This window comes from Rutidosis leptorrhynchoides, chromosome 2, assembly GCF_046630445.1.
Source record: "Rutidosis leptorrhynchoides isolate AG116_Rl617_1_P2 chromosome 2, CSIRO_AGI_Rlap_v1, whole genome shotgun sequence".
Taxonomy (NCBI): Eukaryota; Viridiplantae; Streptophyta; class Magnoliopsida; order Asterales; family Asteraceae; genus Rutidosis; species Rutidosis leptorrhynchoides.
In genome coordinates, this window is record NC_092334.1 from 582,372,619 (window position 1) to 582,384,065 (window position 11,447).

Sequence of the window (11,447 nt, forward strand, 5' to 3'; positions counted from 1 at the left end):
TGTTCACAAATAAAAGTTAATCCTTCTAACTTGACTTTTAAAATCAACTAAACACATGTTCTATATCTATATAATATGCTAACTTAATGATTTAAAACCTGGAAACACGAAAAACACCGTAAAACTGGATTTACGCCCTCGTAGTAACACCGCGGGCTGTTTTGGGTTAGTTAATTAAAAACTATGATAAACTTTGATTTAAAAGTTGTTATTCTGAGAAAATGATTTTTATTATGAACATGAAACTATATCCAAAAATTATGTTTAAACTCAAAGTGGAAGTATGTTTTCTAAAATGGTCATCTAGACGTCGTTCTTTCGACTGAAATGACTACCTTTACAAAAACGACTTGTAACTTATTTTTCCGACTATAAACCTATACCTTTTCTGTTTATATTCATAAAATAGAGTTCAATATGAAACCATAGCAATTTGATTCACTCAAAACGGATTTAAAATGAAGAAGTTATGGGTAAAACAAGATTGGATAATTTTTCTCATTTTAGCTACGTGAAAATTGGTAACAAATCTGTTTCAACCATAACTTAATCAACTTGTATTGTATATTATGTAATCTTGAGATACCATAGACACGTATACAATGTTTCGACCTATCATGTCGACACATCTATATATATTTCGAAACAACCATAGACACTCTATATGTGAATGTTGGAGTTAGCTATACAGGGTTGAGGTTGATTCCAAAATATATATAGTTTGAGTTGTGATCAATACTGAGATACGTATACACTGGGTCGTGGATTGATTCAAGATAATATTTATCGATTTATTTCTGTACATCTAACTGTGGACAACTAGTTGTAGGTTACTAACGAGGACAGCTGACTTAATAAACTTAAAACATCAAAATATATTAAAAGTGTTGTAAATATATTTTGAACATACTTTGATATATATGTATATATTGTTATAGGTTCGTGAATCAACCAGTGGCCAAGTCTTACTTCCCGACGAAGTAAAAATCTGTGAAAGTGAGTTATAGTCCCACTTTTAAAATCTAATATTTTTGGGATGAGAATACATGCAGGTTTTATAAATGATTTACAAAATAGACACAAGTACGTGAAACTACATTCTATGGTTGAATTATCGAAATCGAATATGCCCCTTTTTATTAAGTCTGGTAATCTAAGAATTAGGGAACAGACACCCTAATTGACGCGAATCCTAAAGATAGATCTATTGGGCCTAACAAACCCCATCCAAAGTACCGGATGCTTTAGTACTTCGAAATTTATATCATATCCGAAGGGTGTCCCGGAATGATGGGGATATTCTTAAATATGCATCTTGTTAATGTCGGTTACCAGGTGTTCACCATATGAATGATTTTTATCTCTATGTATGGGATGTGTATTGAAATATGAAATCTTGTGGTCTATTGTTACGATTTGATATATATAGGTTAAACCTATAACTCACCAACATTTTTGTTGACGTTTAAAGCATGTTTATTCTCAGGTGAATACTAAGAGCTTCCGCTGTTGCATACTAAAATAAGGACAAGATTTGGAGTCCATGTTTGTATGATATTGTGTAAAAACTGCATTCAAGAAACTGATTTCGATGTAACATATTTGTATTGTAAACCATTATGTAATGGTCGTGTGTAAACAGGATATTTTAGATTATCATTATTTGATAATCTACGTAAAGCTTTTTAAACCTTTATTTATGAAATAAAGGTTATGGTTTGTTTTAAAAATGAATGCAGTCTTTGAAAAACGTCTCATATAGAGGTCAAAACCTCGCAACGAAATCAATTAATATGGAATGTTTTTAATCAATAAGAACGGGACATTTCACAAGTGGCACAAGTGTTTCTCAAAAATATATATAAGCTTCATGGATTACCTAAGGTGATAGTAAGTGATAGGGATAAAGTTTTCATTAGCAAGTTTTGGCAGGAGCTGTTTCATAAATTGAAGGTTAAGTTGTGCTTATCAATTGCATACCACCCACAGAATGATGGGCAAACTGAAATTGTCAACAAGTGTGTGGAGGGTTACTTGAGGTGTATGTCTGGGGAAAAGCCCAAGGATTGGGTCAATTGGCTACCATTAGCTGAATACTGGTATAACACTAGCTTTCACACATCTATAAATACCACTCCCTATGAAGTAGTGTATGGGCAAGTTCCACAAGACACTGTTTTATACACAAAGGGTTAAAGTGTTGTTGATTCTGTGGATAGATCTTTGCAGGCTCGTATGGAAGCAATAGCCATGCTCAAGTATCATTTGTAGCGAGCTCAGTCTAGAATGAAACACTATGCAGATAAGGGTAGGACTGACAAAGATTACAATGTAGGGCAATGGGTGTATGTTAAACTGCAACCCTACAGACAAATGACCTTAAGACAAGGTACATTCCACAAGTTATCACCTAAGTACTATGGTCCTTTTCTTATTGTTGAAAAGATAGGTGTGGTGACCTATAAACTGCAATTGCCAGCTGAGTCCTTAGTTCATCCTGTATTTCACATTTCTCAACTTAAACTGCACAAGGGTCAGGATCCAATTGTTGCATGCACTATACCTACGATGGATCATACATCGATTATTGCACCTGAGCCTGTGCAAATTTTGGATAGAGGAATTGTTAAGAGAGGTAATGTGGCTAGAGTTCGTTTGTTAGTTCAATGGTCTAATGGTCGTCCAGAAGATGCTACTTGGGAATTTGCAGATGACTTTGTCAAACGATTTCCCCAATTTCCAATTTGAAGAACCCTAATTCTTGAGGTCAAGAATTATTTGAAGAAAGGGGGATTGTTATGGATTCCGTTACTTCCTGTTAAGTAGACGTTAGTGTTCATTAAGTGTCACGTGCTAAGCATGTGACTTGTTCAAATACAGAAATAGGTTGCCAGCTCATGAGCAGCACGTGCGTCGTCTTCAACTAGCTGCAATTGGAAGTCGTTTCAACAGAATCGGTCACACTAGTTGTTGCTGTTTGCTTATATACGTGTCAATTTCTGTTAGGAGTCAGTTAATCAGTTGTAATTGCACTTTTTCTCTCTCAATTGTAATCTTGTTCTTTCGTTCACTGTAATTAGAATTCAACTCCATTGCTGTTCTAATTCGTAAGCTTTCAGGTTGAATTCTTGTTGTTTAACTGCGATTAACAATCTAGGTTAGACATAACATTGGATTTGATTAAAAATTAGGTTGGTACTTTTTTTTTATTTGGTTTGATTAGAAATTAGGGTTTATGTTTTGTTTAGGTTGAATGAGGAGAGAAGTCGAGATGAGGAAAAAAGGGGTAAAGGAGTAAAATGATAAAATAACTAAAATACCTTCACATGCTTTGCACGTGATTTGACCTAACTACTAAAAGTGACGGTAGTTGGACGGAAGGACGAGGATTGTAGTAAGTTAATACCACAGGGATGAGGAAAGCGAAAAAACAGGAAAAGGACGAAGAGTGTATTTTGAGATAAACCACGGGGACGAGGAGTGTAATTATGTATTTTTTTAAAAAAAATGTTTAGACTTGGATGCCTTTTGTCTGAATAAAAGATTTTAGCCACCGATGCCTTTTATCTTCTGAATAGAAAACAAAGTAAAAAATCTAAAAGTGTCTTTTATCTTGTGAATAGAAAACAAAATTAAAAATCTAAAAGGACTAGCAGATTGTATATATAAAGTTGCTTTGGATATATGGTAAACTATAATTATGTATGTGTCTGAATGAAAGTTAATCACAGTCAATGTTTAAAAGTTAAATTTAGACCAATTTCATCACAGTAAAGCAATGTTTAAAAGTTAAATTTAGACTAATTTCATTGAAGAGTGTTCTTTTTCTTCTGAAAATATATAAAATAAACGACAAGATTTGAAAACAAATACAACCAATATAAAAAGAATTTGAATCAAACCCAAATAACCTAGGCAATAAGCTAAACCTTTGTACCGGCAGCACCAAACCATAACTGATGGTCACAACAGTCGCTGGAAACCACAAATACACTGCAAACTGCCAAAACCGCCAAGCAAAACATATCCACAACCCATCAGCAAACAATAACATTCGGAACAGATGAATGTACGCCGCAAAATGATAGAAGTCAGAAAACCACCAGAAAAACAGGAGAAACAGGGAACCAAAACTGAATAGAAGAGTTTAACAATTAAGATATACACACTCTAAAAGAAAGACAATAGAATCAATAAGGTTTGTGCATTAGAGACCGCCGCATCTACTAAAATATAGTTTTTACAAATATTTGAATGTACTACACAATCAATTCATATACTCAATCGACTAGTAACTCCAAACACGATTAAATATGTAACGAAGTAAACAATGAAATCGTATTTTAAAAAATAGAACTTCAAACCCAAAAAACTAAACTGTAACAAACTTCTCAGTCTGAAATTTAATAAAAATGTACCAAAACATAAAAAACCAAAAAAATCCGAAAAATCAGAACCAAACAGATCTTCATTGAATGAGCTGTGGTTCAATTCTGTTGGATCTGGATACGTTACCATAACAAAATCCAACACTACTATACCAAGTTAAGATGAGATAACACAAAACTACGATCCTCAATTTCGAAATCAGACAACTCCTTGATCTATCGTCGTTTTGACTTGTTATATGATGATGACTTCTTGTTCTTCCCATGAAACTTGTCAGCTTCCTCCTCGTCAGCTTCACCGCCTCTCCTCTTATGCCCTCCCATTTCCTTGATTTTCTACAAACGTCATATTTACAAGAACAAGTTAATTACATACAATGAAAGTCGAACACTAGTCCTAAGTATCAAATATTTCCTTTTATACCATCACAGATAACCGTTTGGCCTCTCTCACGCGCTCCGCGAGTAACATAACTTCCTCTTCTTGAGGTTCAATCTTTGGCATCTTTATGCCTCCTGCACCATTCAACAAGAAAAAGTGATTATATATATATATATATATATATATATATATATATATATATATATATATATATATATATATATATATATATAGGGGCAGGATCAATGGGGAAGTAACTAATCGGGGGGAAGCGGGGGGAAGTAACTAATGGGGAAGTAAAAGAAAAAATATGTTACTAGCTGAAACACTAGTGGGGGTAGGTTGCAAAATGGGTGCTTAAGGAAACAAATAAAAAAGGCATTCTTAAAGTTCAAAATGGGCAAAACTGGATCGACCTGAAACACTTTTGTGTAAAACATGTTTTATTTATAGCATTTTTAGTCACATAATAAAGTAAATAGGTTTAAATTGTAGCACAATGCAGTGGTCCTACCGATGTGTATTTCAATTTGATTAAACCACTCAAGCTCATACTGATTCATTAATGAGATAGCAACACCAGACCGCTCTGCACGTGCCGTTCTTCCCACTCGATGAACATAATCCTGAAATTCAAGGCATAACTCATAAACACATCAATCTCGCTTATATATCCTAACATAAGAAACAAAAGACTCTTTTACCTTTGGGTTCATGGGGATATCATAATTTATGACCATATCAACAAATGGAAAATCAAGTCCTCTACTAGCTACATCGGTACATATAAGAATATTACACTCCCCGGCCTTAAACTTGTTCAGTGATCCCAGTCTTTTAGCCTGTTTTAACAAAAAATCGAAATTATAATAAAACCATGAAAAGATAACTTTTGAAAAGCCAATTTGGTACCTGAGTCATTTGTCCAGAAATCGGGATTGCTCCAAACCCAAGGTTCCGAAGCATCAGAGATAAATGACGGGTTGATTCACAAGTACGAGTGAAAACCATTGATGTACTTCCAGATTTTTCAGTTAAGATATGTACAAGATAGTAGTCCTGTTGATATAATCTTATTTATATCATATGAATAAGCCACTATATACATGATTATATTCCAGTATGGTTGGTTTACAAACCTTGTGCTTAGCAGAAACAACATATAACTGTTGTTTCAAGTTACGAACGATGAGATCATGTGTAGCTTCAATCTAAAATAGATAAAGAAAGAAATGGTAAGCCATCAAAAATATTCAACAACAGTTTAATTCTAAAAACATTTATAATGTTACCTTTACAGGATTCCTTAGACAGGCTCTCTGCAGCTTTTTCACCTAAAATGTTCATTTATGAGCCCTTGTAATTCTCAAACCAATTGTCATGAACTGATTAAAAGTCTAATGACAATCACAAATATTAACTATACAATGTTACAATATACTTTGTACCTTTTTTTTTTTTTTTTTTTTTTAAAGGCAAAATATTTTGTACCTTTTTAGTCATAGTAGCAGAAAATAAGTAAGTTCTTCTATCACGAGGAACGGCATTAAGGATCACATCAAGAGATTTCTCAAAATCTTCATTTAACAACCTATCTGCCTCATCCAATACCTGGCAATAGGAATGTCATGCATATTAAGGTCTATTTTATTGGAGAAAACATAATCACGAAAAATACAATATATGTCAATATGCAGTGGGAAATTAAACTAGTACCATCAAATAGGCTAACTTAGCACAATGACAATTCTTACCAGGTACTTAATGTTACGTAGAGAAAAGCCTTTAGTATTTGATAAATGATCCACAAGACGCCCAGGCGTTGCAACCTGTATAAAGAGAAACTCTTATAAGAACACCACATAACATAAACATTCAAGTCCAGTGCTAGTATATTAATGTTCAAAGAATCAAATAGTCATTTAAGAAGACAATTTGGCATGTGATTTAAATAATATTTGAGGAGATAAAAGTTGATCTAGAAAATATAAAGATCATTGACAAGTAAAACTTACAACAATATGTGGTCGCTTTCCAAGTTCTATGCTCTGTTGTACTTGGGAAACCCCTCCAACAAGCTGCAAAATTGAAAGAGTTGATCATCACTAAAATCATGACACAGTATTTATTAACAATTGATATTCTTCGCACTCGAAGTTTAAACATAAATACATTAATAAAGAAATACCTTCATTATCCACTTTACATTATCTATGACACAACCATATTACAAATAAGAAAAAATCTCACCACTGCAGACTTTACACCAATGCCTGATCCCAATGCCTGAAACTGCTCAGCAATCTGAATTGCAAGTTCCCTACAACACCATGAACCAAACACTAAATACAAAATTAAATCAAATTTAAAAAAAAATAATAATAACCAAAATATGAAATTGAATGAAATTATAAACCTTGTGGGAGATAGAACTAAAGCAAAGAATGGTTGTGGAGCATTCAATAATGATTGAAGTATTGGCAAAGCAAAAGCTCCAGTTTTACCGGTACCAGTTTGTGCTATTCCAATTATATCCTTCCCTATAAATCATCATTAAATAAAAGACACAACTTCAGCTGAATATACCTATTATATGTATATATATACATATATATAAATATACTTAGACTGATTTAAAGAAGTATTCAACCTTGAAGTGCTTGAGGAATTGCATCTGCTTGAATTTTAAAAGGAGTTTTCCAGCCCAAACTATCACAAGCTTCAATCAATTGTTCAACGATTCCTATTTCTTTGAATGATTTCACTTCTTTTCCTTCTTCCATTTTCGCAATCTGCAATCAATCATAACTAACTGATTATTAGTCATAATTATTATAAACAATAGAAATTTTTGAAAGCGTTTACGGGTTACCAATTTTGATTAGACGACGAAATTTGAAGACAAATTAAAAGAGAGTTCGTGGATTGCAAAATTATTTTGACAGATGACGGATTGGAAATTAGGTTCGAGTAAAGCTGTGAACGGTTTAGGGTTTATGGTATTATGAACGTTTATAACGGAGGTATTTAATGCATGGATTTATATTAAACTAAAATAAAATAAATAAAATTTCCTGTACTCGTTTTTGATTGGACTGTAGTCCAATGGACAGCTACGTTTGGGCTTTCGTTATTTCATTCCTCTGTACAAAAGGCCGATCATGTAATAGAATTTCTGTTAACAAATCGAATCAAATTGAAAATCAGAACATTTGAGCTCGGTGTATTTGATATTTAAGCGACTTAACTCGACTCGACTCGACTCGAATTCAATTACACCTGGCAAACGTGTCGAGATGGGTCGGGTTGGGTCAAAGATCAAAAGGGTTTGGTTCGAAACGGGTTATGGGTCGAAATGGGTCAGAATTAAAATGGGTCGAACGGGTTGGGTCGAGACCCGGGTCGGTTGGGTCGACCTAGTAAAATTGTTCCTGTTTGTATTTTTTGATGTATCTCTTCCAAACGTGTGGTTAATCTAGCAATTAAATTTATCCTTACGACTATAATAAAAGTAACTGTCGTACTGGTGAAGTAATGTAACGATTTTTTAATCAAACATAGACATCAGTGAAAGAACATCATCATCAAATTATTCTTTTACATGGGGCTATAAAGAACAAAAAAAATCATATAGTAAGTGCTGTATAAAGATACACGGGCTAGGCTAGGCTAGGCAAACAATAAATACTTCTACACCATATATTTTATTATTTTATTATTTTTTTGGCAAAATACTTGAATGTAAAATATAAGACAATTTTTCACAGAAAGTAAAAAATTGTTATAAGTACAAAAGGGACCAAAAGATGGACTTACATTGACTTCTGTCCATATGGGTCAAGTACATATAACAAGCAGAAGTCAAAAACTACCCATTCACCTTAAAAGGCTTACATAACATGAAATAAACATGTAACTAAATGAATTTGAATAGGACTCGCATATATCTATATATATGCCATCACTATAGTGGCATTCAGTTTTTGCATGTAATAGGTTCTTGAACTAGAGTTTTCTCAACTGATTAAATCGGTCATCAGGTCATCAGTTTACCTGTATCAACTTGTCATTTTATGCCATAAAACAACCATTGTATTTTGCTATCTTTTAGTCAAAATGATAATGCAAGGTATTATAATGTAAAAGGCTTTAAAGCCAAAATCAATTATTAAGCAAGTACCCATGGACTATTAACGAAGAACTTTAGCAGATATATATATATATATATATATATATATATATATATATATATATATATATATATATATATATATATATATATATATATATATATATATATATATATATATATATATATAAAAGATTGAAATCAATTTCATATTAAATGTAGGCCACTGTCACGATTAGCACAAGGGGATTCCAAAACTGAACATCAACATAAATAAGATTGTGAAAATCACCTGCAGTGTTGCAAATTAATTTCCAAAGTTAGCGATTAAGATCAATTTGGGTATTTTGAGCAGGAGGAGCGATTAAGATCTTTTAGGGTTTTTTAGAGAAGTGATTGTGCGATGTGTAAAGATGCGAGATCGTTTAGGGTTTTTAGAGCAGCGATTGAGTGATTGTGTAGAGATGCGTAAGATCGTTCAAGGTTTTTTGACCAATCCCAGATTCTATATTAGTAAGACCCGTTTGGGTCGAGGCTTCGACCCAATAATCTTTTAAAATTAATTGGGCTTTGGTGGGCTTTAAAATTTGAACCCCTTCCTTTTTATTTCGGGTAATTGACTAAAATACACTTTTTTAAAAACTATTGTCACAAAATACACTTTTTTAAAAAAAATTGTCAATATACACCATTGAGTCGACCAACGTTTTGGTCGACCACCATATACCTTGGTCGACCACCTCATTTTTCAAGGTGGTCGACCAAGCTTCATCGAGTTTCCGGTCGACCACCGTGTAAACATGGTCGACTACCTCTCATTTTTTCATGGTCGACTACCCCAACAAAAAAAATGTGGGCGACCCAATACATGGTCGACTACCATGTATTGTTGAGGTGTGGAGACATTAAACAAGATGAAAAAAGTGTCACTAAAAACTGTTAGTAGACTTGCACGGATTTTGCAGATTTCGAGATGCGTGAAACCTGAATCCAGGGAAGTCGACCAACTCATTGGCCGCTTGCGTTGTTTTTTTGCTTTGTGGTCGACCATGTGTAATTGAGGTGGTAGTCGACCATGTTTACATAGTAGTCGATCATGCTCTGAATGAAGTTTGGTCGACCACCTTGAAAAATGAGGTGATCGACCAAGTTAAAAGGGTAGTCAACCATATTGTTTGTCGACCTAATGGTGTAAAAAGACAATTTTTTTTCAAAAAATGTATTTTGAACGAAAATTAAAAAAAAAAGTGTATTTTGACGAATATCCCTTTTATTTCTATTATTTGCTTTGACCCAATTGGGTCTTCAATTAAACCCATTGGACCCATTTTTGAGGTTTGGGTCTTGTTTGCCAGGACTAAATTCAATTAATGTTTTAAAATTTTGTTTGAATTAGAGTTCGAAAAATCTAGTGATGCTTTTTTGAGTCGTAAATACTAGAACAGGGTTTTGCTTTTTTGTATTGGTCCCTTATATCCACTTTGGCGTCCAGCTAGGTTTTTCAGGTATAGTATCTTGTATAGTATCGGTAGGTTCAATTGTCCAAAACTCTCTGTATCTTTACGTGGTTTTTATATATTGCTTGCGTTTCATCAAAAAAAAAAAAAAAAAGTGTTCGAAAATTTTATTATTACTCAAGCTCGAGTTCGATACTAATTTAATCTCTAAATATTTTGTTTCACCAAAGTTTTTCACTTCAACTCTTGAATGTAAACTTAATATTAGAAGTTAAATCCCCCATAACCAAGTGAAAACTAGAGTGTTGTTTTTATAGAAGTGTTTCTAGTTGTACTTCTTTTATCTATCCAATGTGAGATGCAAGGTTAATGATCTTTAATAGTTTAATCTACATACGAGGCGAGAAACAAAAATAAGAGAATGAGAGAATTATAAGCAGTGAGTACATGCATAAACTGAAGACCTGAAGTTAACTACATCATTTCATAATTATATAATTTTTTTTGAAAGGCAGACAATTGTATTAATAAAAAAATACTAGCCAGAAGCTAGAAGATACAATGACAACAAACGACCACGAACACTAACAATAACACGACAACGAAACTAAAAACTCACAACACGAACAAACTTAATGAAAGGACCCGTCCTAATCCACCTGGACGAAGTCATCAACATTTGGTCCCATTGCGATGATCGGCTCCAAGTAATGTCCTTATATTGAGCAAATGCACAGCGGAAGACTTAATTCGTACCTGAGAATAAACATGCTTTAAAGTGTCAACCAAAAGGTTGGTGAGTTCATAGGTTTATCATGACTATCATTTCAATATGTTAATAGACCACAAGATTTCATAATCATAAACATAATACACTCGCAAGTGTATGTAAAGCATTCTAAGTGGTTGAGCACTTGGTAACCATACTTAACATTTAATCAACGTCGCATATTCCCTTTATTATGAAATCTCACTACACCGTACCAAGTGTAGTCACCAAAACGAAGTACTGTGCAACCGTTGAATATTGGTCGTCCAGTCCGGTTGGGGTTGTCAGGCCCGATAGATCTATCAACAGGATTCGCGTTTAC

At 33.5% G+C, this 11,447-nt stretch overlaps 1 protein-coding gene across 2 annotated transcripts; it reads right to left on the reverse strand.

Annotated features, from left to right (window-relative positions):
• Positions 1 to 4,373: 4,373 nt before the first annotated feature.
• Positions 4,374 to 9,382, reverse strand: LOC139893254 (DEAD-box ATP-dependent RNA helicase 10-like). Of its 2 annotated transcripts, XM_071876406.1 has the most exons (15): positions 9,192 to 9,382; positions 7,845 to 7,945; positions 7,421 to 7,562; positions 7,187 to 7,310; positions 7,021 to 7,090; positions 6,786 to 6,848; positions 6,525 to 6,599; positions 6,262 to 6,381; positions 6,063 to 6,104; positions 5,910 to 5,981; positions 5,683 to 5,829; positions 5,475 to 5,612; positions 5,285 to 5,396; positions 4,813 to 4,904; positions 4,374 to 4,724 (listed from the first exon to the last, which is right to left on the reverse strand). In XM_071876406.1, the coding sequence occupies exons 3-15, from the start codon at positions 7,551 to 7,553 to the stop codon at positions 4,605 to 4,607; spliced, it is 1,308 nt and encodes a 435-aa protein (XP_071732507.1). In that variant the 5' UTR covers positions 7,554 to 7,562; positions 7,845 to 7,945; positions 9,192 to 9,382; the 3' UTR covers positions 4,374 to 4,604. The 2 variants fall into 2 exon arrangements, with proteins under 2 accessions (XP_071732507.1, XP_071732508.1); XM_071876407.1 differs by lacking the exon at positions 7,845 to 7,945.
• Positions 9,383 to 11,447: the final 2,065 nt, after the last annotated feature.

Bases quoted from the DNA above. Each gene is read 5' to 3' on its own strand.
- LOC139893254 (XM_071876407.1), bottom strand. From the start codon at position 7,553: ATGGAAGAAGGAAAAGAAGTGAAATCATTCAAAGAAATAGGAATCGTT. The intron at 5,982-6,062 runs GTAACATTATAA...TATCTATTTTAG, and splicing joins GTCTAAGGAATCCTGTAAAG to ATTGAAGCTACACATGATCT. The intron at 4,725-4,812 runs GTATAAAAGGAA...TGACGTTTGTAG, and splicing joins CCAAACGGTTATCTGTGATG to AAAATCAAGGAAATGGGAGG.